Source organism: Cyrtonyx montezumae, unplaced genomic scaffold (assembly GCF_038088225.1).
Source record: "Cyrtonyx montezumae isolate F1298 unplaced genomic scaffold, pur_monq_1.0 scaffold_23, whole genome shotgun sequence".
In the NCBI taxonomy this organism is placed as follows: Eukaryota; Metazoa; Chordata; class Aves; order Galliformes; family Odontophoridae; genus Cyrtonyx; species Cyrtonyx montezumae.
This window is the reverse complement of record NW_027071970.1, coordinates 2,872,457-2,898,359: the sequence shown is the minus strand read 5'-3', so window position 1 is coordinate 2,898,359 and position 25,903 is coordinate 2,872,457. Positions and strand designations below refer to the sequence as shown.

The 25,903-nt window shown below is 51.5% G+C and overlaps 1 protein-coding gene across 2 annotated transcripts; it reads left to right on the top strand.

Moving 5' to 3' along the window:
• The first annotated feature begins 686 nt into the window (after window positions 1-686).
• AIFM3 (apoptosis inducing factor mitochondria associated 3) lies at window positions 687-25,491 on the top strand. 2 transcript variants are annotated; one of them, XM_065738878.1, is made up of 21 exons: window positions 687-721; window positions 6,236-6,388; window positions 10,088-10,301; window positions 12,127-12,236; window positions 12,714-12,823; window positions 12,952-12,996; window positions 13,228-13,324; window positions 14,300-14,412; window positions 15,816-15,902; window positions 16,793-16,884; window positions 17,870-18,000; window positions 18,749-18,864; window positions 19,128-19,199; window positions 19,644-19,707; window positions 20,167-20,243; window positions 20,477-20,594; window positions 20,806-20,904; window positions 21,351-21,426; window positions 21,852-21,911; window positions 23,804-23,908; window positions 24,250-25,491. In XM_065738878.1, exons 2-21 carry the CDS (start codon window positions 6,358-6,360, stop codon window positions 24,287-24,289), a joined length of 1,857 nt encoding a protein of 618 aa, XP_065594950.1. In that variant the 5' UTR covers window positions 687-721; window positions 6,236-6,357; the 3' UTR covers window positions 24,290-25,491. The 2 variants fall into 2 exon arrangements, with proteins under 2 accessions (XP_065594950.1, XP_065594951.1); XM_065738879.1 differs by lacking the exon at window positions 21,852-21,911.
• Window positions 25,492-25,903: the final 412 nt, after the last annotated feature.

Below are 25,903 nucleotides of genomic sequence, written 5' to 3'. Positions count from 1 at the left end.
GGCTGTGGATGCCCCCTCCCTGGAAGCATTCAAGGCTGGGCTGGATGGGACTGTGAGCAACCTGGGCTAGAGGGAGGTGTCCCTGCCTATAGCAGGGGGATGGAGCTACATGATTTTAAATCTCCCCTCCAACCCAAACCATTCCATGATGCTGTGATTGTAAACAAACAAACAAACAACCCTTTTTTCCTGCTATCCAGTCTTCTTCGTTTGAAACCATTTCCCCATGTCCTATCGCGACACACCCTGCTAATAGCACCTGTCACAGAGCCCAGCTCCTGGCTCCACATTAAGACCACCCAAACCCACGCGGTGCGCCCGCAGCCCAGGGGGAGCCGTTCCACTCCCACCGCCCTTAGGGGGCAGACCCTTTCCCTAACCCTAACCCCTTTCCCCCTCCCCTGAAGCAGCTCCACGCCGTTCCCTCGGACCCACTCGCTGTCACCCGTTCCTGGGGTGGGTGGGTGGTTGGTGGTGGTGGGGGGGTGGGTCGGACAGACACCCGCACCCTTCCGCAGCTCCGCCGCCGGTGCATGCGCACTGCCCGCTCCGTGCCATGGTACCCGGCCGAGCCGCTCCGTGCCGCTCCGCACCGCTCGGTGCCCGCAGGTAGCGGGGCCCCGGCCCGCCCCGACCCGCCCCGACCCGCCCGGGGGCGGCCGCGCTCCCTCCCGCTGCCGCGATGCTGCGGTGCCGCGGTGCGGAGCCGGGAGCTGCCCAGGTATGCGCGGGGCTGCGGCTCGGGGTGCGGGGTGGGGGGTGGGGGTAGCATCCCGCGTAGGGAAAATAGGGGGCTGACGGTCCCGCGCTGTCTAACCGGGTCCCGGTACCGGGTACCGGGGGTGGTTCGGTACCGCAGCGAACGCTCGGGGGGTGATAGCAGCGAGAAACCGGGCTGCGGGTGCTGCGGGGGGAAAGCTGCGTTTCTCGTGCGTTCCGGCAGCTCGGCACCGCGAGTTTGTTGGTCACTGTTCGGGGAGTGTGAGCCCACCCGGTGGGGCCGGAGAGGTGCGGGTGCTGCGGTTCGGGTGAGCGAATGGGGAAAGCGGGGAGCCCTGTGGTCCCCTCTGAAAGCGAGCGGCTCGTTCCCAGAGCGATGCCTGGAAGCAGGAATGTGGAGGTGCCGTGCTTAGCTGCTAGGCTTGGAAATCGCTCCCACGGTGAGCTCCTTCTGCGCTGCTTCGGTGGGAAGCACGCTTGTCCCTCGTGCAATAGTGAGATGGTGATGGTGGCGAGCAGGACTTCCCTCTAACACAGCGAAGGAACCTCTCTTCGTTGCAAAAACGCTCCGAGTTTTGCATCCAGCAGCCCTCACCTGGGCGACTTTTCAGCATTTTGCCATTTATGGGCGCACCTTTGAGATCTGGACCAAATCTCTCGTTTAATTATTAATGTCAGAACATTTTCCACGCAGCTTGCAGAGGACGCGTTGGAGCGGCGGCGATGAGAATGAGCCTTTAACCCGGAGCCTCTAAAGTGCTGAAGCAGCAGGCGCTAGAGCGGTTGTGGCTGATTGCGGTCTGACAGTGCCGCTGCACTCCTCCAGGAGCCGGCGGGGCACGTTTGTGGCGGCTTTTGCAGCTGGAGATGGGCAGTGGGGTGGGGGGTCCCTCCCAGCTCGTGCACTGGGCTGTGCGGGGCAGTGTGATGGTGTAGGGTGCGGCATCCTGGAGATGGGATGGGACCGGCGGCACAAATGTGGGCATTTCCCCCCCCCAGGTGCTCTGTAGGGCTGGTCTATGTGAGCGCTGGGGCTCAGGGGTTTGTAGGACCCCGCGTGCATCCTCGGTAGCGTAGCTCCTAAAAGAAATGCTTCCTGGCGTCCAGGATGGAGACCTCAAATTGTTTTAGAAGCCCGACTTTGACCCGCTCTAAAAATGCTGTCCTAGCTCTGCTCTGCAGGACTCTGTTCCCCTCCTGGTGGCTCTTCCCAACCCCCGTGCTGTCCCCGGGTCAGGGCTTGGGCTGACAGCGTGTCGTGCACAGCACGATCTGCGGGGTGCTGGGAGTGCCTCGGGACCCCCGAGGCCCCGGCCACACCTGGGCTGTGTTCAGAGTCATGCATCCAGTGGAGAGTTGTGCTTTCCTTGGCAGCACAGCCCGTGTTATTCTGGAGACGGAGCCAAGAGCCAGCCCCGGCTCCTTTCAGCTCAGAGGAGTGTTAGCATTGCTACGCCAAGCAGGGATTGGGGGGGGGGGGTCTGTCGGGTGTGGGGTGACCACTGTGTGGCTCTGGCTCACGTGAGAGCGGATCCTGTGAAACATAAGAGAAACGGAGAGCCCCTGTGCAAGGAGGACACCAGAAGTTGCTTGTGCAAAATGGTGCCTGGGTGCGTACCTGGGGTAAGCACCATGGAGAGCAAAGGTCTGCTGGGGATGGAGGGCGGAGTGGCACAACGGAAGGGACAAGTGGGTACATTGAGGATGGAAACAGGAGAAGATTTGTAGCTTGTAACTCGGGGGAGTGCTGTCTGGGGACAGTCCTTCTGGCGTCATGTACTGGATCTGTGAAGCTGGCTGGGTTAGAGCACATTGCCATCCAGGACTCAGTGAACAGGGGGCTGCCAGCACATCTGTGGTTGGTGAAGGGTCTGGGGGCTTTTGGGGCTGAGCCTCAGGGTTCACAGGGAAGCCCAGTGCCTGGCTCTGCTCTCAGCCTGTGGTGTGAGAGGGATGTGCTCCTGCCTCCTCCGTTGTCCCTCCGTTCCCTGTTTGCAGCGGATGCTGTTTGTCCCAGGATGTGGCCAGGAGGATGGGATGGGAGGGGATGAAATGGGATGAGATGCAATGAAATGGGATGGGATGCAATGAAATAGGATGGGATGAGATGCAGCAGAGGTCAACTCCGTGGTGGGGTTTGTGCTTCGCTCTGTTTGCAGGGTGTGCCCATAACAGGTCTCCTGCTGGAACTGCTCAGCAGTTCCCACCGTGCTCTGTGTGAAAGACAATATTGTGCACATACAGAGAGTTGGCAAGGAGGGAACTCTGCAGTAGATATGGTGTGTTTTGGGATCAAGGATTGTTTTTGGCCACAGTGGGGACTAGAACCAGAGCCAGCTCTTTCCTGCAAGTGTGGATGGTGCCATCAGGTGTCCTGAGCTCCTGTGCTCAGCGCACAGCTTTGCAAACCCAAATCTCTCTCCTAAGCAAAGGCACGTGGTCCTCATTGTGCTTTAGAGCAGACAGTTTTGGGACTGGGGGCACATTTGCCCTGGATTCCCAGTTGCAGAGAGGGGAAGGCAAACCTCACCTCTGGACTCGCTCCAGCAGGTCCATGTCTTTCTTGTGCTGGGGGCCAAAGGCTCTCCAGGGTGAGAGCTCTCCAGGTGGGATCTCACAAGGGCAGACCAGAGGGGGTCATCATCCTGCTGGCTGTGCTTCTTTTGCTGCAGCTCAGGATGCAGTTGGCTTTCTGGGCTGCAGGCACACACTGCTGGCTCACGTTCAGCTTTTCGTCAGCCAGCACCACCGAGTTCTCCACCTGTATTTGTGTTTGGGATTGCCCAGTGCAGGACTTTGCACACGGGATCACTTCTTGAGCCTGTTGAAGTCCCTCTGGATGGTATTCCTTACTTCCAGCATGCTTACCACACCACACAGCCTGGCCTTGTTTGGAAACCTGCTGAGGGTGCAATCAATCCAAGTCAAGTCAAACGGCTGTCTATGTCACCTACAACAATATTAAGTAACACCAGTTCATTGTGGACCCCTGTGGAGTACCACTGGTTTCTGGGTTCCACCTGGACTTTGAGGGCTGCTGACCACAACAATTTGAATGCAGCCATCCCACCAACCCCTTGTGCAACAGATGGTCCATCTGTCACCTCCACGTCTCTCCAATTCAGAGACAAGGATGTCTTTATCTACTAAGGCTGTGACCTCAGTGCAGGAGGCCACCAGATCTCTCAGACATGACTTGCTGTTACTGAAGCTGTTACTGAAACCTCTCTGTTTTCCATGGGCCTCAGCATCGTTCCCAGGTTGATCTGCTCCAGGATCTTGGAGAAGCAAATGAGGATCTAGGCTTTGCTGGAGAGTCTGTAGGAGAGCTGGAGCAAAACGCTTCCAGCTCTGTCATGACTGCCCGAAGTCAGATGGAGAGATTTCTATCCTCAAGCTGAGGGTAACTTCTGGAAGGCCTGCTTATCTGGCCTTCCAGAGAAGAGGTTATCTGGATGAGCTGGAAGAAGGGCACTATTGATAGACGTCCGGGACCTTCCAGCAACTCCACAAGCGTAGCATAGAGCCTTCTCCTCAGACCTGCACTCTTCAGAGACATCCTCAAAGCAAGTCCTGAGGAGAAGGTGTTCAAATACTTTGAGCCCAAAAACCACCTGCAGTAACTCATAATACTTCTGAAGGGGTAAGTTCTTGAGACAGAAATAGGTGCATGTTTGTAAACAATGGGACCGAAGCGCAGCAAAAAGAGAATCTTATTTTATGCAGAGGCAGTTAAAAAATAGCATCTCCTGTTGAGCTTGAAGCTCTAAGACATTCCCTGTGAATATCTGTGCTACGGATGATTGAGAGCTAGATAAACAAAACTGCCACGGGGAATAGTGCTCGAGAGATCAAGGGCACAGCTGGATTCCTGGTCCTGCAAAGCAGGGAATTGTTGACCTGAAATGGCTCAGAGGGGCCATGCTCAGAGCCACGGACAGTGGCAAAATACTCCACAAGTCTGAGGACTGAGAGAAAAAGAAAATCCCTCCCAGGCCCTGCATCTGAACAGTGGGTGCTGTGAGAGTGGCGTGGTGCTGGTATTGGGTTGAACATCTGGACTTGCCGTTCCTTGGGAGTGCTGCATCTGGTGGAAGAGGTGTGGATGGGGATTTTGGGTGGTCTCTGACTGCCAAGAGTGGAAATCCATGGCCTTAGTCATCCTTGGAGTCTCAGCCTTTTCCACTGATAGGTATCTGAGAGGTCTGGTGCCCATGGGACTTCTGGCCTCACCAAGGTCCGTTGTTCAAAGCTTAGAGCAGGGTTATCTCACGTTGCTCAGAGGTGGGGAGATCATGAGATAACGTGACATCCAGAGACCTTTTAACTGAAGCTCTTCTAGGATCCTGTGGCTCTACAGTGGCACTTGGCTGTGGTGCTCCCAGGTGCAAGGCTCAGCCTGTTGCTTTTGGGGCTCAAATAGAGCTCACGGTGCTTGCTGTGTACAGCTGCAGGACCCCACCTATGAGCACGGCAGGCAGCAATCAACCTTCCATCCCCTCCCAAGGGTCAGCCCAGGCACAGCCTGTCCCTCCAAAGAGCCTGCGGGGATTCAGTAGGGGAACTACACGGGGGATTGCTTGAGACTGCTGCCTTGAAGGCCTAAACAAAGCATTCACTTCATTCAAATGGCCAATACACGTGGGCAGAAACCTAGCAAGTCCCTCAGAAACCAGCCAGACCGGCTGGGAAGGAGTCCCACAGCCTTGGGCAGTGTGTTGGCACCTCCGGAGGGTTGGGAATCTTCACATGGTATTTGCTTTTATTGCTTTACAGTCAATTACTGTCTTCTGTCACTGATACCTCAACAGCTGAGGCTCTTCTTTCTCTCATACAAAACCGTTTTCCATTTCTTACTGTGAGTTTTGGCGAAGGTCCACATAGCAGCACAGCAGATACTGCATGTGACTTTGCTGCTGTATTTTTCCCAAATCTTCTGCATTTGTGTGCCTCCTTCCTTGACCCTTTCTTTTTTTTTTTTTTTTTTGCATTTGCTCTTGCATAAGTATTGGCATGCTGCTCTCCTTGGATGCTCTCACCCTTGCCACTCAGTGACTTGGCTTTTCCCGTTCCACTCCCTCTGCAAATGAGCTTGTGTGGGAGCTCTGCACAAGCCCTGTGTCTCTTTGAGGACTGGATGTGGCTCTCACAATGCATTTCTGGCTCATCCACAGGGACCTGCACGAGGTTGAGGAGTCAGGCCTGTATGAACCTCATGAAATCTGACAAGGTTGAATGCAAAGATGGCCATGTCTGTGGGTGCCCCATCCCCAGCGCTGCTCCAGGCCATGGATGGGCCCTGGGCAGCCCGCTCTGGTGGGGGCAACAAGCCCAGGGCAGGGGGTGGCACTGGGCGGGCTGTAAGTTCCCTTCCAACCCTACATGCTGTGACTCTACGAAACATTTAATTCTAGCCTCCCCGAAGGCAGGGCTTTGGAAATTTATTAAAGCCTGGACGTGACCCAAGTGATGCTGGTGATTTCAAGCTTCAGAAGGGTTTTTCTGCCCCATGCAGGTGCCGAAGGACGCCTGAGGCCCGGTGCCAGCGGGCAGCTGCCATGCGAGGCTGTGCTCGTGCCCTCGCTGCTCTGCCCGCCGTCCCCGCTGCGTTCCCAGCGCGGCACTGCTCCGCTCACCATGGGAGGATGCTTCTCCAAGCCCAAGCCAGGTGAGATGGAGGGATGCGGGGATGTAGGTCAGCGGCAGCTCTGCGGGCACCGCTGGGGAATGTTAATTCTCTGCTCCTGCAGGGAGGATTACCACCTGCTAATCCCCTGCATTCCTGAGCTCTGCCTTCAGCCAGAGTCCTGCAGGGCTGTGGGGCCGTGTGGGGCACAGGAGGTTCTGGTGTGTGCCCGGCCCTGATTCACTGCAATGTACCCAGGGGGTGCTGGGACCTCTCCCATCTCTCCCCACAAACTCCTGTAGTGCATCTCGGGGCCAGGTGGGCTCCTGTTTTGGGCAGCCTGGAGGACCTGAGATGTCGGTGTGATGTGGGGCATGTCTGTGAGCCACCAAACGTCCTCAACCAGCAATCCTGGCTTTGCAGGGCACGAGCACACAGTTTTCTTTGAGACACGAACTGAACATTGAAGGTTGGTTTCTGCCATGTGCAAAGGTTATTTCAGTGGCCAAAGGAGATGGCATCGGACACTCTGGTCAAGTTTCTATCCTCCCATTCACTGTAAGTTTTCCTCTAGAGAAGAACCACTCTGCAGCTTTCCTTGTTAAAAAACAAGAGTACATCTGAGAATAAACGCCTCTATTGAATGAACTTGCAACGAAGTCCACTGGCAGCTCTGCTTTATTCTGTATACCATCAGCAAAATTGCTTTTAATCTTGGGCTGATGCGGGAATAAAAGTGCTCTGCGGGCGCAGTTCCTGAGCTGCATATTTTCATGTCGAGCTGTATTTGCATAGCAGGGCAAGAGGCTGAGAATGCCACCCTGTAATGGAGCACTCCTTCTGCAGCTCTGTTTCTGATTAGCAGCCCTCAGAAGGATTTGACAGCAGTTCCCCAACCCCTTGTTAGCACACACTGCAATGCTTCACCCCAGTGCTTATAAAACCTCCAAGTGCACTGAGATAAGCAGATACGGATTTGCAGATGCTGATGGTGCTGGCAGACGTTTCACAACCTTTGTGTGACGTTTGGTTTTCATGCTGTGTGCCAGAAAGACCTTTTAATGGGCAGAAAACCAGAGCAGGAGACCCGCAGCAGCAAATGACTGCAAGCACTGATGTAATATATCAGTGTTTAATTCAGAGCTTGTGTTCAAGTAGTGACGTCATCTCTTATCTCCAGTGCTGCAGTCGTGTGACCCCAGACACCGTGCTGAAGCCTGGTTCCCAGTCTCTGCATAACTATTTTGGTGCTTGTGAGGGTGGGGCGGTGGGGTGGGGGCTGTTCCTGGGCCTCACTGCCCTTGTCCTGGCTGCTGGTACCTTTTAGAGAGGCAGGGTGGAACCAGGACCATTCATCTCATGAATTAGTGATGAAGTCTACCCTTTTTAATGAGAGTGGTTTTGAGTTGCAGGCCACTAAAATGAGAGGGCAGCGGCCAACTGCCAACCGTGTCCAACCACATCCCACCACATCCTGTGATGTCCACCATCCACATTCACCACAGCATCCCACTACGTCCCGCTTTGTCCACGATGTTCCACCACATCCTACCACAGCCCTTCACATCACACCACATCCCACAGTGTCCACCACCCCCAGCCATACTCCACGGCATTCACCATGCCCACCACCTTCACCGTGTCCCACCACATCTACCGTGCCCCATCACATCCCACAGTCCCACCATGTCCACCGTATCCACCACAACCCCACAGTACAGTGAGCCAGTGGGATTTTGCAGTTTCTGTCTTTCCTTTGGCTCAACATGGGAACACAGCACACAGAGCATCACTTGGAACAACCCACTGCTTCCAGTTTGCTGAGAGGGGGAAAGCAGGTTTGTTCTTAATCAGGCAAGGGGCAGCTCCTTTCTCTGACCCCAGCAGAGGGGATGGAGCATGTCCTGACCTCACTCATCTTCGTTTCTCTCAACTCTGCCATCTTCTCTGCTGAGCAAAGTGTCTGTTTTCCTACATCTCTCTGAATCTACTCACTGATTATCTTTCCTTAACTTCTTTGGGTCGTGGGCTTTAATTTTTATCATCTGCACAGCTCTTCCTGTTTGTGACATTTACAAGATTGGGAAAGCAAAATACCCTCCCGTGTGCTTGGGAGAGCTCTTTGGTCTCTGGCAATTATGCCCAGCTCCCTGTAAAAGTTCCCTGGTGTTTATTATAAATATTAATGACTTTAGTCTCATGGGATGCCTAGGAGATAAAGAGATACTTTATGCCTGCTTGGCAGATGGGGACATGAAATGCATTTTTAAAACTCACAGCTGTCACCTTGCATGGTTGGTTTGAGATGTTAGAGCCTGGTTTCTCAGGCACATGCTGTGACCATCTCCCTGCTCCATGGGGTTTGGTGGCGCCTCAGGGATGTTCAGAGACTCTAATGAGTTGTGCCCAAGGAAAGGCCCAAGGACTGGTACCATTAATGGCCATTAACGACTGTGGACATTTGCATTTAAGTAAGCTGATTAGCCTCACACAGGAGCCCTGTGCTGCTGTTCCCAGAAGCAGTCTCATTCCCCTGAGATCATCCTTTCTCGTGGTGCAGTAGCTACCTCATTCAGTGCAGGTCTTACAGCTTCTTGCAATGGCTTGGGTGTGATCTGGGAAGTTTGGGATGGGGTTTGGAAAACCTCTGGTGGGATCTGGGTGGGCTGGGTTGAGGTCTGGAAGGTCTGCAATGGGATCTGAGAGGTCTGAGTTGAGGTCTGGCTGGTCTGCAGTGGGGTTTTGGAGGTCTGAGATGGGCTCTGGGAGGTCTAGGATGGGATTTAGGAGGCCTGTGGTGGGATCTGGAGGTCTTGCATTGGCTCTGGGAGGTCTGGGATGAGTTTTGGCTCTCTGGACTTCCTATCCCAGTCCCCACCAAGGCCAAGTCTCTCCCCTCTTGACCCACAGTTCCATCACATACATTTCTCATATCTCATTAGCCTGCCCTTGCCTTCGCGTCCAGTGTTCCCAGGAGAATCCTTGCAATTTGTGTTTCTTGTCTCCTGAGGACCTTTAACATTCTTCAGGGGCTCCTGCTGCTTTCCTGGGCCTCCTCACACTGCTGCTCCTTGATTTGGGGAGCAGCTTTCTGGTCTCTTCTAGAAAGCCATCACCTGGCTTTACACTAGCATTTATGGCCAGAAGTGCTTTTATTGTCAAACCTGTTAAATAGTTTAAACCTAAATAAACCAGACAATTCTCACTTTCCATGAAGATTCGGTCTGCACTGAAAACTTCATGCAGAAAAAAATGTCCAACATTTTTAATACTGGTTCCTTATTAAGTCCATCTAACGAAGCAGTTTTATACACCATGCAGTGCCGGCTTTCTCTTTCAGTTAATGTTATCTACCAACAAACAAACGATTTTTTTTTAATCTCTTTGAGCCCTAGAGGCCTTGGCATGCTCACACTTAACTGCCTGAAGCTATTTTCCATTAAACAGGACAGGAAGAGTGACGGAGGGATTGTTTTGCACCAGTGATTAATGCCTACTGGAGAGAGTATTTATGTTATGCATGCAAAGGTGCACAGCTGAGGAAGAGCAGTGGAATAATGGAGTTGTGTATTCAAGCCAAGTTTGATATCAAACGCTTTATCTTCCCAAGCAAGACAGCAAAAAATCTCAATTCTAATGACATCTGCCAGTTCCTTTTGAAATCCAAGGGAAGAGGGAGAGGCAGAATGACAGCAAAAGTTCAGACTTTGGTTTAATGAAGATTTCTGTTTGTTTCTGCAGTTGAAGTGAAAATTGAGGTTGTGATACCTGAGAAGGAGAGGAGCAAGGAGGAGATGTCACCCAACGGGAAAGCCAGCCCACTGGTTTACAAAGTCAATGGGACCGCCCGGCATTACCACCTCGAGGAGCATCCCATTGCCAGCAATCCCTACCACAACCCAAAGGACGTAGTGGAAGCATCTGTGTGCCATGTGAAGGACCTGGAAAACGGACAGTAAGTGCCTAAAATCTTCATAGGCAATTAAAGAAAACACTCAGATGAGAGCTTAGAGCCAAAACCGAACCTTCTGCCTGGTTCCTCAGTTTCTTGAGATGGTAATTTAACTTAGTAAAATGATTTCTTGTTTTCGAATCTTAAAAAAGTATACCATCACCGGTGTGTGACAACAACTGCTCGTTACCCCAGTGTGTGCTCTTGAGGATCAGTGCATCCTTCTGAGCTCCTGTTGTCACGAGGTGCAGGTGTAGGCTGATGGCTGCTGTGGTTACTGCAGCAAGGAGATGCCACGTGCTCAAGGAGACAACCTCTGCTGTTTGGGGCGTTCCTTTGGTGCCCCAGTGCAAGGGATGTTGGAAAACTAGGGCTTAGATAAACGCATTGCCTGGAAATGTGCAGTATGGCAGAGCAAATGGTTGCTGAGGGTGAGGAGCGTGCAGGACTCGTTAAGGTTGGAATGAAGCTGGATGACCGCTTATCCCTTACTCACCTGGCTGTAGCAGAAAGCTCTTTGGTCAAACAGGCAACTGCTAAAGCAAGGGCTGGAAACTGAATCAGTCAGGAAACAGCTTGAACTTCAGATGTGAGTGCATTTAACTGTTGAAGCTAGTTACCAAGTGCTGCAGCAGTCTTCCCCTTTGTGGGCATTTTAAGTTGAGAGTGGCTCTGTTTCTAATGTACAGTTGAAAGTAAAGGTGTGTGAGAAGTCCCATGGTTTGTAAGCAATGATCCAGGCCAGGCCTTCCCCCTCTGGAACTCAGAGGGATACTCAGGGATGAGGTAAGAGAACAAAGTGCCCACTGTGGGGTCAGCACAGCTGTGTGGGTCACCTTCTGGGTCACTGGGACTGAGCACACGATGGGGAATTTGCAGGTTGCTGTGCATTGCCTTCAAGATGCCAGGTCTTGTTTTTGCCTCTCTCAGATCACACAGTTCCTTGGTAAGCTGTAAACTCTCTCACTTATCTTATCTTATCTCCCTGTGGAGTTATGGTTGTCATTTAACGAGAAGCACAGGTTTTATCTGAAGTGCTGAGGAATGCAGCAGGACTTGTACTGCTCTATTCGAGTTGTGCTGACTGAAGGACATCCCAGTGCCAAGTGTCCTGCTCGGGAGTGGGACTGCCAGCTGGTGGACAGGTGGCTCCCAGAGCAAGCAGAATGAGCTCCCTAACCCTCCGCTTCTCCCCACATCTGCACCTTGCTCTGGATTTCACGGGGTGTCTCAGGGCTGGCAAGTGGGAAATCTCTGTCGTACAAGTACCTGAGTAGAGGTTGCAACCAGGAGGAGTCAGTCTCCTGTCTTAAGTGACAAGTGATAGGGCACTAGGAAATGGCCAAGGGGAGGTTCTGATTGGGTGTCAGGAATGATTTCTTCATGTAGAGGTTAATCCAGCATTGGTCTGGGCTGCCCGGAGAGGCACTGGAGTCCCCATCCCTGGAGGTATTTAGGAGTGGCATTAAGGGACATGGTTTGGTGTTGGGATTCAGTAGGTCAGGTTGATGACTGGACTTGATGATCTTGAGGGTCTTTTCCAACCTAGGTGATGTTCTGAAATGCTGCTTTCCAGCAGCGATAGCATTGTTAACCAGGTAGGTACTGCAGGACACTGCAGGAGCTTTTTTGGTTTTGCAGACAAGGTGCATGATCAGCACAGGTGTGCTTTTGCCTAGGGCAGGGCTGACAACACCTGTGAGCCTCCCAGAGCTGGTGGCAGGTAGGCTGGAGGAAGGAGGAGCTGGGCAGGGTGGGATGGGGCTGCAGCACAAGGTGAGGGAATGGCCCTGATTTTAACATTATCTCTCCATGCTCCTCTCCCAAGGATGCGTGAGGTGGACCTGGGCTGTGGGAAGGCATTGCTGATCAAGGAGGGTGGTGAGTTCTACGCTATGGGACACAAATGCCCCCACTATGGGGCCCCGCTGGTTAAAGGTGAGTCTGTGCCCCTTGCTGTGTGAGTCAAAGTGGGGTGCAAAGGGTTTGCAAAGCAGTCAGCCACGGGAACGGGGCAGTGCTGTGCCTTTTGCTCTGCTTCATCCCAATTTGGGGCTGATGTAACTCTTTCAGCAGCAAAAAGACATGTCTCTGGTGTCAGTGGGGAAACAGCGGTTCACTCTGCCCCAGATCAGCTCCTTTGGGTAGGAAAAGCCAAAGTCCAAGGCAGCAGTGCCTGAGCAAATACAAGGAATGACCTTGTTGCTCTGGACATGTGATTTCGCAGCAACTTGTAGACTCCGTGTTGCATCAAGATCTGTTCTCAAGTAGGCTTGCTCTAAGGGATGCTCTGCTTGAGGCATGGCTTGCTCAGGCTCATGCTGGGTTTATAGATCTGAGTGCAGAACCCAGGAAACTGCAGCCCATCCCTGCGGGGAAGGATGTGCCAACACTGCTCTGCTGTCCTTTGTGCAGGGGTTTTGTCCAAAGGAAGGGTTCGCTGCCCCTGGCACGGGGCTTGCTTCAACATTGGCACTGGTGACATCGAGGACTTTCCTGGCTTGGACAGCTTGCCCAGGTTCCAGGTGAGACCTCTGTTGCTATCAGCATGGCCTGCGTGGAAGTGTGGGGCCAACACATGGTGGGCTGGCCCTGTGAGCCCTCCTCACACCTCTTCCCTCTCCTGCAAACCACTGCTCTTTGTTACTCTCAGGTGAAGATTGAGAAGGAGAAGGTGTACATCCGAGCGAGCAAGCAGGTGAGAGGCAGAGCTGCCCAGAAGCAAGGCCAGCAGCAGGCTCCATGTGCCCGTGGGAGAGCACTGCACTTTGGGCTCTCTGGCAGGGGAAGAAGTGTCTGAGCAGATGGATGTGATGGTTGAGCATGGGTTTGGAGTCCTCATTGGGTGCAAGGATGCAGTTGTTCCCGGGTTGGTAGTTGTCCCCAGTTCCTGCCTGGCTAATGACTGTTCTTCTCGGTGGTGGTGTAGGCTCTTCAGACACAGAGGAGGACAAAGATGATGGCAAAGTGCATCTCCTTGAGCAACTACAACCTGAGCAGTACCAATGTGCTGATCATCGGTGCAGGTATCGAGTGGCACTTTCTGGGACATCAGTGTCCCCTCCCAGGGTGGGAGTCAGAACAACAGGATGTGCAGACAGGTTTAAGTAATATGTCTCAAATAACCAAATGTGGAGCTCCAAACTGGAGTGAAGTGTCTGAGAGAAGGGGGACTGGAGGCACCCCACGTAGTTGTGCTGACATAGTGTGTTGTAGGTAAGGAGTACAGCTTGCAGAACAGGATACTATACCAACATGCAGTTAGCAATTTCAAGAAGTCCAAGTACTTGAAAGTCAAAGGCGAGCTGCTGTCTCAAGCACATCAAATGTGCATGGGAACTTATTCACAGGGCAATGACAGAGCACTGGATCTGCACAGAGAGGTGGTGGAGTCTCCTACTCTGGAGACATTCAAGACCCACCTGGACACCTACCTGTGCAACCTGGGCTGGGAGCTGGTTTGGCAGGGGGATTGGACTCGATGATCTCTGGAGGTCCCTTCCAACCCCTACAATTCTGTGATTTTCCCTTTCTTGTGGCCATGCTGTTTGTTGATAAGAGCTGGAGTGTGGCTCCCACTGGCCAAGGGCAGTTGGGCACTCTGGGGACCATGTCATGGCTAAGAGTAAACAGTCATCAAAACCCTGAGCCAAGCTGCTCTGCAAGTGATGGTCATTGTTGCTGAAAGAACTTTCTCAGCTTTGACCAGCAGAGCTGATAGCTCTTTCTAAAAGCCAAAGTCTGTTCTGGTGAGCAGGAAGGGAGATCTCACAGCTAGCTGTGTGGGAGGAGACTACCATAGTCCATTGAAGTGAGATGCTGAAGGCTGCCCACTGCTGTGATACACTGCTGGGCTCAAAAAGCCACCCCACTGACCCTGTGGAAATCCATGCAGGTTTGACTGAGTTCTTTCTACCAAAACCTGAATTTGTAGGGGCAAAGGATTCAGGCCATCAAATACAATGTATGCATGGCTGATGTGGGTCTTCCTTCTTTCTTAGGTGCAGCAGGGTTAGTCTGTGCAGAGACCTTGCGCCAGGAGGGTTTCTCAGACAGGATTGTAATGTGCACAATGGACAGACACTTGCCCTATGACAGACCAAAGCTCAGCAAGGTTTGTATCACCTTGAGTATGAGTTTCAAAAACTGTCCTTTGATATTCTACTCACTGCACCATTAGGTTTCTTCTTCATTCATCCTGAAAGATGGAACACAGAAGAGGAGGTGTACAAACTCTGAACAAGGTTTCATCAGCACAGAAACCAGGGTGTTCACCATAGGTCTACCAGCAGCTGTCTTGGCCTGCTTATGCCTGGATGGATCCTCTTACTATGTCCATGGATCAAAATCTTTAGAGGAATGAAATGGTGCTTGTTAACAAATTGTATAATCTACTGGGTTTTTTATTAGTTTGCATGTTTTTTATGATCCTAGTTGAAACTGTTATATAAAAATGATTGGTATAGAAAATTGATATAGCTCCTTGCTATAATTGTTACGAGTATTGCTTGTCACTGCAACTTGATGAGTTGTTCTCTGTGCAAAGTTCACTTTTTTTCTGGCATACATTCCATTTTAAATGTCAATCTGTAGAGACAAGAGTGATCTTCTAATCACATTTTTATTTCTGATCCAAGGCTTTTCTTGATACCAGACAACAACTCAGGTTTAACAGCAAGGTCTTGAAGCTTGGACTTGAGAAATGAACAGGCAGTGTATGTATTCCCCTTTATGTCAGGGATACTTATCTAGAGGAGCTGGTACTCAGCAATCAGAGCTTCTAACTCATTGTGCAGCCCCAAAACAAAGCCTTTTTCAAAGGAATGCAAAGATACATGTGAATTTTTGAGAGCACTGGAAAGATCCTTTAGAGGAATAACACATCAAGCTGTATGCTGCAGACTTCTTGCCCTCTGAAACTGCATCACTGCCCTTCCTCTTGCTGAATGTCTGTTATCAGTCCATCCCAAGGCTTCCTCCTACTGTTCCCCTCTGTTCCCTTTGGACCATGGTCAGCTCTTTGTTGTGCTGTGTTGTCCCCCTTCCTGTCACAGGAGCACTGGACAGCAGCAAAACCCTCAGGGCCTCTGCACTGCTCCATGCTTGTGCACCAGCATGGGAACCTGCACTCCCAAGCCATGGGGTCAGAAGTTCCTCTCTTGGTAAACACTGAACGTTTAAAGAATTTGCAATAAAACCCACATGACCCTGCACCACCTACGTTTCTTCTGAGTACAGTTACCTGAAGTCATGGGAAAGGTGTATCCCCTGCTCCCAATCAAGTGGAGATGAAGGACTTTGCACGTCCATCCCTGGTGTGCAGCTGGTGTCAGGGGTGCAGGTGGTGAAGCCCTTGATTCATAGAGGCTTAACGAATGCCATAAGGACTGATTTCAGATTGTAGAGTCACAGGATGGTTTGAGTTGGAAGAGACCTTGTGCTGGGAGCAGGCATAGCTCCGCTTGCTTTTTCAACTCACAGCTGTTGGCAGAAAAATCTGCTTTTTTTTTTTGGTAGTCAATGGATTCCCACCCAGAGCAGATCTCCCTGCGCCCCAAGGAGTTCTTCCGCACGTACGACATCGAAGTCCTGACTGAAATGCAGGTAAGGAGAGCTCCACCCATACATTGTGGTCTTACCTGCTGCCTCCTGATGCAGAAACACCGAGTCTCCCTCATCCCATGGGTCACTCTACATCCCAGAGCTCAGTCTTCCTTTTGTTTGTTCAGATTCAGAATGGGCACAATTCTTCCCTGGTTGAACTCTGTGGTGATTATCATTTCTTACCTGCCATTTTCTGAGCATCCTTGCATGGATTTGGGGTGACCAGCTGTCCTCTGATCAGGACAATCTGCCTGCAAGCGCCCAGAAAGTGATTAATTAAATATTTTCTCCTGTTATTTTATTTATATTGAGAGATTTTCAAGGATCTGTAGAAGTCAACTAGAATGATATAAAGTCTGGGTTGGCTGAGCTGAGCCAAACCTTAGAAACAAGAAAACTACTGAAGAATTATTAAAAATTGAAACCTATGTTATGCGTAGAACAGAGGCGGCAGTTGGGGTATGAGCCATGCTGCACTGCAAGAGGACAGATCCTGTTCTGGAGTAAGGTTTGCAATTAGACTGCAGGAGATAGCTCAGGGTGAGAGGACTGCTGGTGCTGGTGAGGCTCTTCTGAGTCCATGCTTCATGCTGGCAGTGCTGCTCCATGCCCCATGTGTGGAGCAGCCACATTACATTCGTGAATAATCGCGGGCAGTTGGTGATTCCCTTGACAAATAGAGGCAGAATGGGTGGAGGAGGGAGGCAGAATCAGAGAATCATAGCATCATTAAGGTTGGAAAAGACCTTGAAGATGATCAGGTTCAAGCATCCACCTACCACCCATAACCGTGTCCCTAAGACAGGGATGGGCAGCCTCTGGCTCAGCACATGGCATCTCAGTGGGTATCTAAGATTTCATCCCTTAACACGATTTAGAAATGATTTCAGGCTGCGGCTGTGGATGTCAAGAACAAGACAGCTGTGTTCAAGGATGGATTTAAGATGGAGTATAACAAGCTGCTGATAGCAACTGGAAACACGTAAGCTACAGAGAAACATTTCAAAGATCAAGAGAAACTGTTATATCTGAGAATCTGAGGAGCTTGTGCCTGGGGATAAGGGATCAAACATGGCACTTTGGTTCAGAAATCAAATCTGTTTTCAAAAATGTTTGCAGAAAAGGCAACAAACACATACTGAATAGGTCTGAATCTCTAGCTGTGTTGGGTGTATCTACTCAACCAAAGCCGAGAATCAAATAATGCATCCACTTGAATCTCTGGATGACCTTAAGATGTTTTGTGTCCAGTGTCTGGCTTCCTTGCAGACAAGTGCTGCTGCCACATCAGCTGGTAGTGCTGGTGCTGGGTGATGCAGCACTGCAGCCAAATGCACCCACCGCCTATGGAGGTGCACGAGCCTTTGGAAATAATTTCAAAATCCTCAAGCACAAGCTCTGAGTACACTGGGTAAAGTGTTTTTAATGTACCTGAATTATTTAGGATCTTCAGTTCCATTTCCAGTCGGGAGTCGCGTATGCAAGGGCCAGATATTTAAAAATACATATGCCCCAGTAAAGGCATGGGGAGGACAGGATCAAACTGCTACTGAAGCCACATCTGCACAGGCTTATAAAACCTTTAAAATCTGGCTCCAGAGCTTCTGCTGAAGAACAGAGTTAGCTGTGTCCCACTGGGCTTCTGAAAACTGTACTGCATGACAGCAGTTCAACTTAGAATCACAAAGCAGGAGCCATCCTGCATTGAGCTCCACTTCCCTGCACAGAGCTTGCCCCAGCCCTGTAGGGTTGTTCTGCCAACCAGCTGCATGAGGGCTGTTCCTGGGGCTGAGGGATCTTGCTGTTGTCCTCCAGTGTTTGGGTTTTGCGTATGATGTCTCCAGTCCAGTTGATTTTGCAGAGAAACGTGGCAAAATGGGAGTTGCCTTGTCCTGATGGGCTGCAGACAGCTAGCCCAAGGTGCCTGCAGGAGCCCACCCCACATACCCTTTCATTTGTGTTTTCAGGCCCAAAGCTCTCAGCTGTAAGGGCAAGGAAGTGGAAAACGTTTTCAACATCCGGACACCAGAAGATGCGAACCGTGTGGTGAAGCTGGCCACCAGCAAGAACGTGGTTATAGTGGGGGCTTCCTTCCTTGGTGAGCTCTTGTTTTGTGTATTTTCACACTTCCCAGCTTTCCACGTGTCCCTGCAGATTGCCACAGCCCTCCTTCCAGTTTGTTGTTACCTTCTGGGAGGAATTCCCCACCAAATTTTTGAAATAGACAGAAGTCTTACAGCTTCTTCTGTGTTTCTTCTTTTTGTGGATCCTACAGACCATAGAAATAAATGATTGTTAGGAGGGTGATTCATTCCAAAATGCTCCGTATTTGTTTCTCTTCTTTTTTTCTGGAATTTAATGTTTTAAAGACTCAGTCAATCCCACCTACAAAAAAAAAAAAACAAACCATGGGTTTTGAGAGATTAATTGCAAACTGCAGATCATTGAAAAGAACAGCTTCCAAAAACTGTCATAGAAAGAAAATGTCTTGCAGAAGCTTTCCATGCAATCACCAGCACCAAAATTGGTCAACAAATATGCCAGAAGAGGAAAAAATACAGAATTCACAGGGGCTGTTTTCACCCTCGCGTCTAAAACGTTCTCAATCATGAAGGCTGTTTCTCTCTTCCTTCATCTGAGGTTCATTACCTAATGGTTCCTGTGGCACTTTGGGATTTCATTAGGGCCTATTGCTTCTTTTGATCCCTAAAGCCTTCCACCTCTAAGAATAAATTGCTGTGAATGATAAAACCATTATGATACTTAATGGTTGTATGAAAGTGGTCTGGCCCAAGGCTGAGTGCTGGGACAGCAGTGGGTCACTGGGATGTGCTTGTGTCCCCCAGGGATGGAAGTGGCTGCCTACCTCACAGAGAGGGCCCACTCGGTGTCCCTGGTGGAGCTGGAGGAGGTCCCGTTCAAGAAGTTCTTTGGGGAGAAGGTTGGCCGTGCTGTCATGAAGGTGACTTCACTTTCCTGTCCTGGCTTTGGTTTTGGTGAAGAAAGTGGGTTCTGCTGGCTTCAGTAACCTGTGGGTGCAGTTGTTTTAAGAGCTGATTTATTGATGGAGCCATGAAAGTGCTTCATGGTGCAAGCCCTATAAATACTGGGATGGAAGCCTCTCTGGGGTGTGCGTGGGTGAGGACGGCCCTCTTGTGGTGCAGGCATGGGATCCCACAGGGGGATGGGGCAGTAGAGGCTGAGGTGCACTCACTCTTCCCACAGATGTTTGAGAGCCACAGGGTGAAGTTCTACATGCAGACCGAGGTATCGGAGCTCCGGGAGCAGGAGGGCAAGGTATGGTGTGGCAGTGAGCAAGAGACAAGAGGTGGATACAGCCCCGCATATCACCCCATGGAGCTGCTGTCTCCTTGAAGGCTGGGTTTATGCCCTCTTTCCTAGCCCATGAAATTTCTACTCCTGGGCTTAGCCCACGGGATGAAGCATGCTCCAGCCATGGTATTTGGGGTGGAATCATTGCTCTGAGATCCTGGAGAGGCAGAAGAAGCATCAAGGGTAACCTTGCTGGGACACTTTCTGCTTTTCTTTAATCCTGTTCCTAGAAAGCACCTGCAGGACTCCCTCAGAGGGCCCTAAAACTACTCCTGTTGCCATTATAGGGGATTATGCTCAACTTGCATGTCAGAAATGAAGTGAGATACTAGCTTGGCTTCCTGCTGCTGCAGACTTTTACTTTGTTGTCTCTGAAATAACTGCAGTTTCCCCCTCTCTCCTGTAAAGCTGAAGGAGGTGGTGCTGAAGAGTGGGAAGGTCCTGCGTGCGGATGTTTGTGTTGTCGGTATAGGTAAGGGGCTATTGCTGTGAGTACACTGTGAGGTTCTTGCAATACACTGGGGCACACTGGGAAGCCTATGGAGCACCCTAGAGTAAGCTGAGGAGCTCTGTGAGTACTCTAGGGTGCCCTAGAGAACACTAGGTAGCCCTGGGAGGTCTCTAAGGTACATTGGGAAGCCTCTAGGGTGCCCTAGAGCACGCTGAGAACTGCCAGGCCCATCAAGCCAGTGGTGGTTTGCTCTCCCAGTGGTGGAAATGAAACTGGAGGACCATAAGAGGAGAATATTTTTCTCTTTTATGCTTGTGGAAGGGAAGGTCCCTATCGAGTTGTAACTTTTCTACACTTTGCAAACTGGAGCAATCACGGGATTGGTATTTCATTCTCCTGGAGTGTTGCTTTATTGACTGCTCCACAACAGAGCAGCTTGTGGAGTCTAGAGGACAAAAGGCCTTTTGTCTTCTTGCACAGGTGCAGTGCCAGCAACAGGATTCCTCAAGCAGAGTGGCATCAACATTGACTCCAAAGGCTTTATCGTGGTCAACAAGGTGAGCACGGTGGTGCACCCATCTCCTCTGAGCTACCAGCACGGGGACAGTGTGTCCCCAGATGCTGAGATATGAATACTGCCACATGCATGGTTGGCAAAGCCCAGCCATTTCGGTGCTATGGGGTCCACCTTTGTGCATCTCCCACCCCTAGGGACTTTGGACAGTTCCCTGCCGGCAGCTCAGGTAGGGTGAAAACCCCACCAAGGTGTCCTTCTGCTTCCTCCCATCAGATGATGCAGACCAACATCCCCGGCGTGTTTGCAGCTGGTGATGCTGTCACATTCCCACTTGCCTTGAGGAACAATAAGAAAGTGAACGTCCCCCACTGGCAGATGGCCCACATGCATGGTAGGTGCTCCTCAGTGCCTTCACTTTGCACAGCAAATTGCTTTCAGGAAAGAACCTTATCCATATCCACAGGAAATTTCCAGCCCTTTAGGAAGAGAATGAGACAACTGAAAACAGGGAAACAGGGTAGTTATAGGAAACATTGGGAGCAATATTTTTTCTCCTGTCCCCACGCTTGCTCCTCACTTACTGTGCTCTTTCTGTCTTCCAGGCCGTATTGCAGCACTGAATATGTTGGCCCACGGCATGGAGATCAGCACCGTGCCCTATTTGTGGACTGCAATGTTTGGGAAAAGCATTCGATATGCAGGTGAGGGATTCCCTGGGGCTGCTGTGGACTCTAGGTGGAATTGTCCTGGCACACAGAAGTCACAGCCACCTTGCAGGGCCGCTTGCAGCCTCCTCAGCTGGCCCAGGGTGGCATGGAGGGACAGCTCTTGATTTGCAAGGCCTGAAGGGCCTTGTGGTTACAGAAAGCCTCCCTGAACGTGTGTGTATTTGAGCAAGCGTGGATGATTCTTGATCCCCCTGCCTTCCAATGCCCATCTCTCAGTGGCTGCAGGATGGCTGCCTCTACGGTAGCTCTGGGTCGCACTTTTTGCTGTATGCAGAGCTGTATTTGGAGGAAAGAAGTGAAGACCAATTTTTAATTCCATGGACAAACTAAGTAAATGACAAGCAAAGCAAGACATTTGCTGTGGAAATTGTATTCTTAGCAGCAACGCTTCTCCAGCTCATAATAATTTCATCTTTCAGGCCACGGGGAAGGATTTGATGATGTCGTCATTCAAGGGGACTTGGATGAACTGAAGTTTGTTGCATTCTATACCAAGTAAGTGTTTCTCTTCTCCACGTCCCTACAAGAGCATTTGTCTCAGCTTGCTCACTAGGCTGGAAATTATTTTTGCTAGAGCTTCTTCCAGTCAGTTCTGCTCCAGTCTGGACACTGAGTTTGCAGGACATGAATAAAACTGCGTGTACAAATGCACGAGTGCCAGGTGCTGGAGGAGCAACATGCTGAGTATTTCTTTCCAGCATACAACCTTCTTTGAAGCTTCTTCCCATCCTTCCTTTCCATCCCAGAGCACAACGGGTGTAGCTATTTATCCCAACCCTAATTAGAAAGGAAATGCCAGAGCACTTGAATAAAACATCTGTGGAGCCCTTTCAAGAGCAAGAATAATCCCCCGTGTGGTGTGGGGCCTCACGCTGGGTCTGTGGGGCGGGCGCTGAGCGCTGCCTTCTTCTGCCACCCAGGAGGGGCCCCAGGAGATGGCTTTGGTGTGGCAGGACGGCACCGTGCGCCGAGAGCTGGAGGTACTGAGGGGTCCAGTGGGCTTCTCTCAGCCACAGCCCCATCTCTGCCTCTGCCAGAGGTGACCGGGAGCGTTCCTTTCCTCCTTTTCTTGTCGTTTGGTGATAGTCCTGCTACTGGTGCTAATGCTTTTGGATGAGGACGCTGTCCCAAAGTGGCCATCTCCTGTTTCCCACGTCTACCTGTTGCCTTAGCCTCTTCCTCTGGTGTGTGCTGGTTCTTGCATGAAACGCTGGTGGTGCCCATGGCTGGAGCCTGCCCTGAGCATCAACTTTCACAGCAGAACTCTTCCAGAATTTGAAGAGTAAAACTATTGATCCTCATTCAGAGCTGAGGGTGAGCTGCTGAGGCTCAGTGCAAAGGACAGGGTGCCCTGCAGTTGTCCCCGTGTGACGCCACAGCACCTCCACCAGAACAGACCAGTGTCATCCCAGTCTGTAACACCCTGGAGCTCTTGGGAGACCCAGTGAGCAGCTGTGGTCACCTTCCTCGTGGCACCCCGTTTCCATTGCACTGAACCCTAAAGGAGAAAGGAAGACCTTGTGCAGATGGTGCTCATCCCCAGCAATTTACTGTCTTTAGGCAAGGACTTCTGATTGCTCCCAACCCCACCTGCACAAAGGGCATCCTTGTTGGCCTCTGAAGACCTCTTGAAAAAGAGGGACTCCTCCTGGCCTCAAACAAAATGTTTCAAAGCCAATGCTGATGTGAGATGCTCCAGTTCACAACTGCCCTGCACATTATTTCACAGGAGGACCACCTGCCCCTTGTCTTGCTGATGGAAGTTCTTGTCTGTGTCAGCACAGCACCTCCCAGCAGGGAGAGAACTCCTGGATGAACTGTCAGTGCAGGGCTCTGTCGCACCCTAGTTCATCATGTTCCAGCAGATACCTCCAATGCAGGCTGCTCTTCCTGGGGGCTGTACTGGAGCATTAGCTGAGGGACGTGGGTCAGCGGGCACAGTGGTGATGGGTTGGCAGTTGGTTGGACTGGATGATCTTGGATTTTTCCAACAGTAATGATTTTATGATTCATGTGCAGTTGCATAGAGGACGGAGTGCAGTTTAAAACAGGATCCAGAACGTGCTGGCTCCTTGCGTGCTGCTGCCATTCTGTGCATGCATTAATGGATAAAACGTGTGATAAGCTGTGGAAGATCTCCAGTGTGTCTGTGTCCTGGGCTCCCAGTCTGGGCAGGGAAGCTGTGGTGGTGTAGCCCTGTGGCAGAGGACTGATCCTGGTTTGCTGGGTGCTTCCACACTTCAGTTTCCTGAGCAGTGTCACCAGTGTTCGATATCTCACTCGTGCACCTTTCCTGATCCCTACATTGTTTATCTGTTACTAATTATAAGCCAGGCTTTGTGCTCAGGCTGACTTCTGCCAGTCTCAGAGCAGAGAAACCCTTCTCGTTTGCTTTGTGACTTTTACCCAAAGCTCCTCTGGTGTTTTTTTACATCTCCTTCTGCTTCATTCATTTCCCATTCACCTTTTGATCTCATGTTGTACCACCAACGCTGGGGTATGGGCAGATGATGGTCAGCCAGACTGGGACACACTGCTCCACCATCAGCTCCATCTCTTCTGGTGTTTCCCCTATGTGCCAGGGTGCCCAGATCTGTCTCCATCCCACTGCCTCTGGGTGCCTAGGGTCCCACCCTCGGGCCTTGGCTCACGAGATGAGCATCTCCAGGCCGACACACGAATATCAGTGAGACTGCAGTGGGGTCATCCAGCTCCAAGCCCTCTTCTGTCCTTGTTGCACACTATAGTCACTGCTCACACCTCGGGACAGGTCCCGTTTTTCCTTTGCTTTCCCCCTCTCCCCAGCATGTTGCTTTTGGGTGATGGAGATGTCCCTATTGGGGCTGTGCTGACCTCTGCTCTCTGGCCCTAGGAGTGATGAGGTGGTGGCTGTGGCCAGCATGAACTACGACCCCATCGTCTCCAAGGTGGCCGAGGTCCTGGCAGCTGGCAGGGCCATCCGAAAGCGTGACGTGGAGTAAGTACATGTGCTGTGCTGAGGGGTGGGCTGGGGAGGAGCCTCGAGAGGGCCGCCTAACCCTGGATGTCTTTTCTTTCTCTGTCCCCTGCTGCATCCGCACCTTTTAGGCTGTTTGTCCGTCACGGCAAGTACGTTCAGTGTGGGGTCCTGTGTCTGTGTGGGGTATTGCAGGAGTGGCACATCTTGAACTCTTGCACTGAGGCACTGATGATGTGCGTGTGCTTGTATCGCAACCCAAACCTGCTGGGACTGTTTTGCATGGGGTGGAGGTGCAGGCAGAGGAAAGGATTCTGCACAGCTTGGAAAGCTCACAGTGCTGCTCGTTTTTGTCTTTGTAGAACTGGAGATATGTCCTGGCTAACGGGGAAAGGCTCCTAACACAGACGTGGCTGTGACCTCCTGACGCTGCGCTTGCCTCGAGGAGATGGGGACAGCTGCAGCTCCACGGCACGATGCAAATAATGCACCTGAGTCCTTTTCTTTTGAGACTTGGCCAAACCCAGCCTCTTTCACCAAGCAGCCACCTTCCCAGCAGCTCCGTGCATGCAAACCACCGCCGGCTCTCCTGGCCCCACAGCCACCAGGCGTGGGGTCAGTGGGTGGAATTCCCACTGGAAAGTCAGGAAAACAGACCCTGGGGGAGCAGGCTTGGCACCAGCACGGCTGGCAGGGAGCTGCAGACTGCTGACATGGGTGCCAGGGTGATGATGGGTGCCACATCCACGCTCTCCAAGTGGCACAGTGAGAGTCCCAAGCACACCCCTTCACCCTGTGAACAGCATGAGTGCCTTTTGTTACTCTCTGTGGCCGGTACATGCTCTCAAGCACATTGCCCCTTCCCCAATCCTCTTTTCTCCCCGTGGAGCCCAGCATCTGCACCCTCTTATTAATGGTTATTGAAGGATCGACGTTGCTGCTGGCATGTTACTCCAGGAAGAAGAGCTGGAGGAGTATTTCTGGCTGCTCTCTGCCCTTTATCACTTATTCTTCCTGTTGCTTGGTGACAGGGCTATTTTTCTCATCTCAGCTAGCAATGTCGGTGCTCTGTGGCTGTGCTTGCTGCCCCTGGCTCATGCTCAGGAGTGAGGATGGCCAACCCAGAGCCCCGCATCCATCCACCCAGCAGAGCCAGGCATGAGATTTCCCCAAGGACAGCTTACAGTGCTGTCCTTTGGGAGCTTTTTTTCCCCGTCTGTCCATGCATTACCCTCAGCCCAAAGCCAAAGATTTGCTATTTTCAGTTTGATTCACCCCCTCTCAATGAAAGCAGTGCTCCTGTTGTGACCCAGACCATTTCTGATTCCTTTCAAGCCCAGCAGGTTGGCCAGATGGTGCCTGCACCTCTTCTGTGCAGGGTTCCCTTGGTGTCCCACGTCCTACTCATCTTTATTTCCAGACTTTCAGACCTTTGCTCGGATGGCAGCGTCACCAGTCATCTGTCACACCTCTGCTTGGTGTCTTCTGCTTTTCCCAGGCCTTGTGACCAGTGGTAGCAGTTGGCAGGGATGTGGGCACAGTACTGCTGCTCTGGATCCATATGCCCCATGGGCAGATGTGACTTTGCATCACACATCTTGCTGCTGGGATGGTCAGATGGTCAGATCATTCGCCTGCTACTGCTCTGCTCCTTTCCTCAGTGTGTGTCCTACAGCAGCTCCATGTGCACCCCAGCAGAGCCTGGCTGAGCTTTTCCAGCAGCTCCATGTGCACCCCAGCAGAGCCTGGCTGAGCTTTTCCAGAGCACTCACCTTTCTGCTCACCCAAAGGCACCATCCTCTGAAGCCCTCCCAGGCAGATTTGCAGCGTGTTTTGCTTTTCAGGAGAAACGTGTCCTGTTCAGACGTGGCCAAACAGAGCAGCAGGACCTCATGGGCCTCTCTACTGGTCTGTCAGCCTTCCTCAGTGCATTGCCCTTATCTAGTAACAGACCAGCACTCACAGCATGCTGTATTTATTGCATACCTTGTTACATTGCCTGGGATATCCATGTAG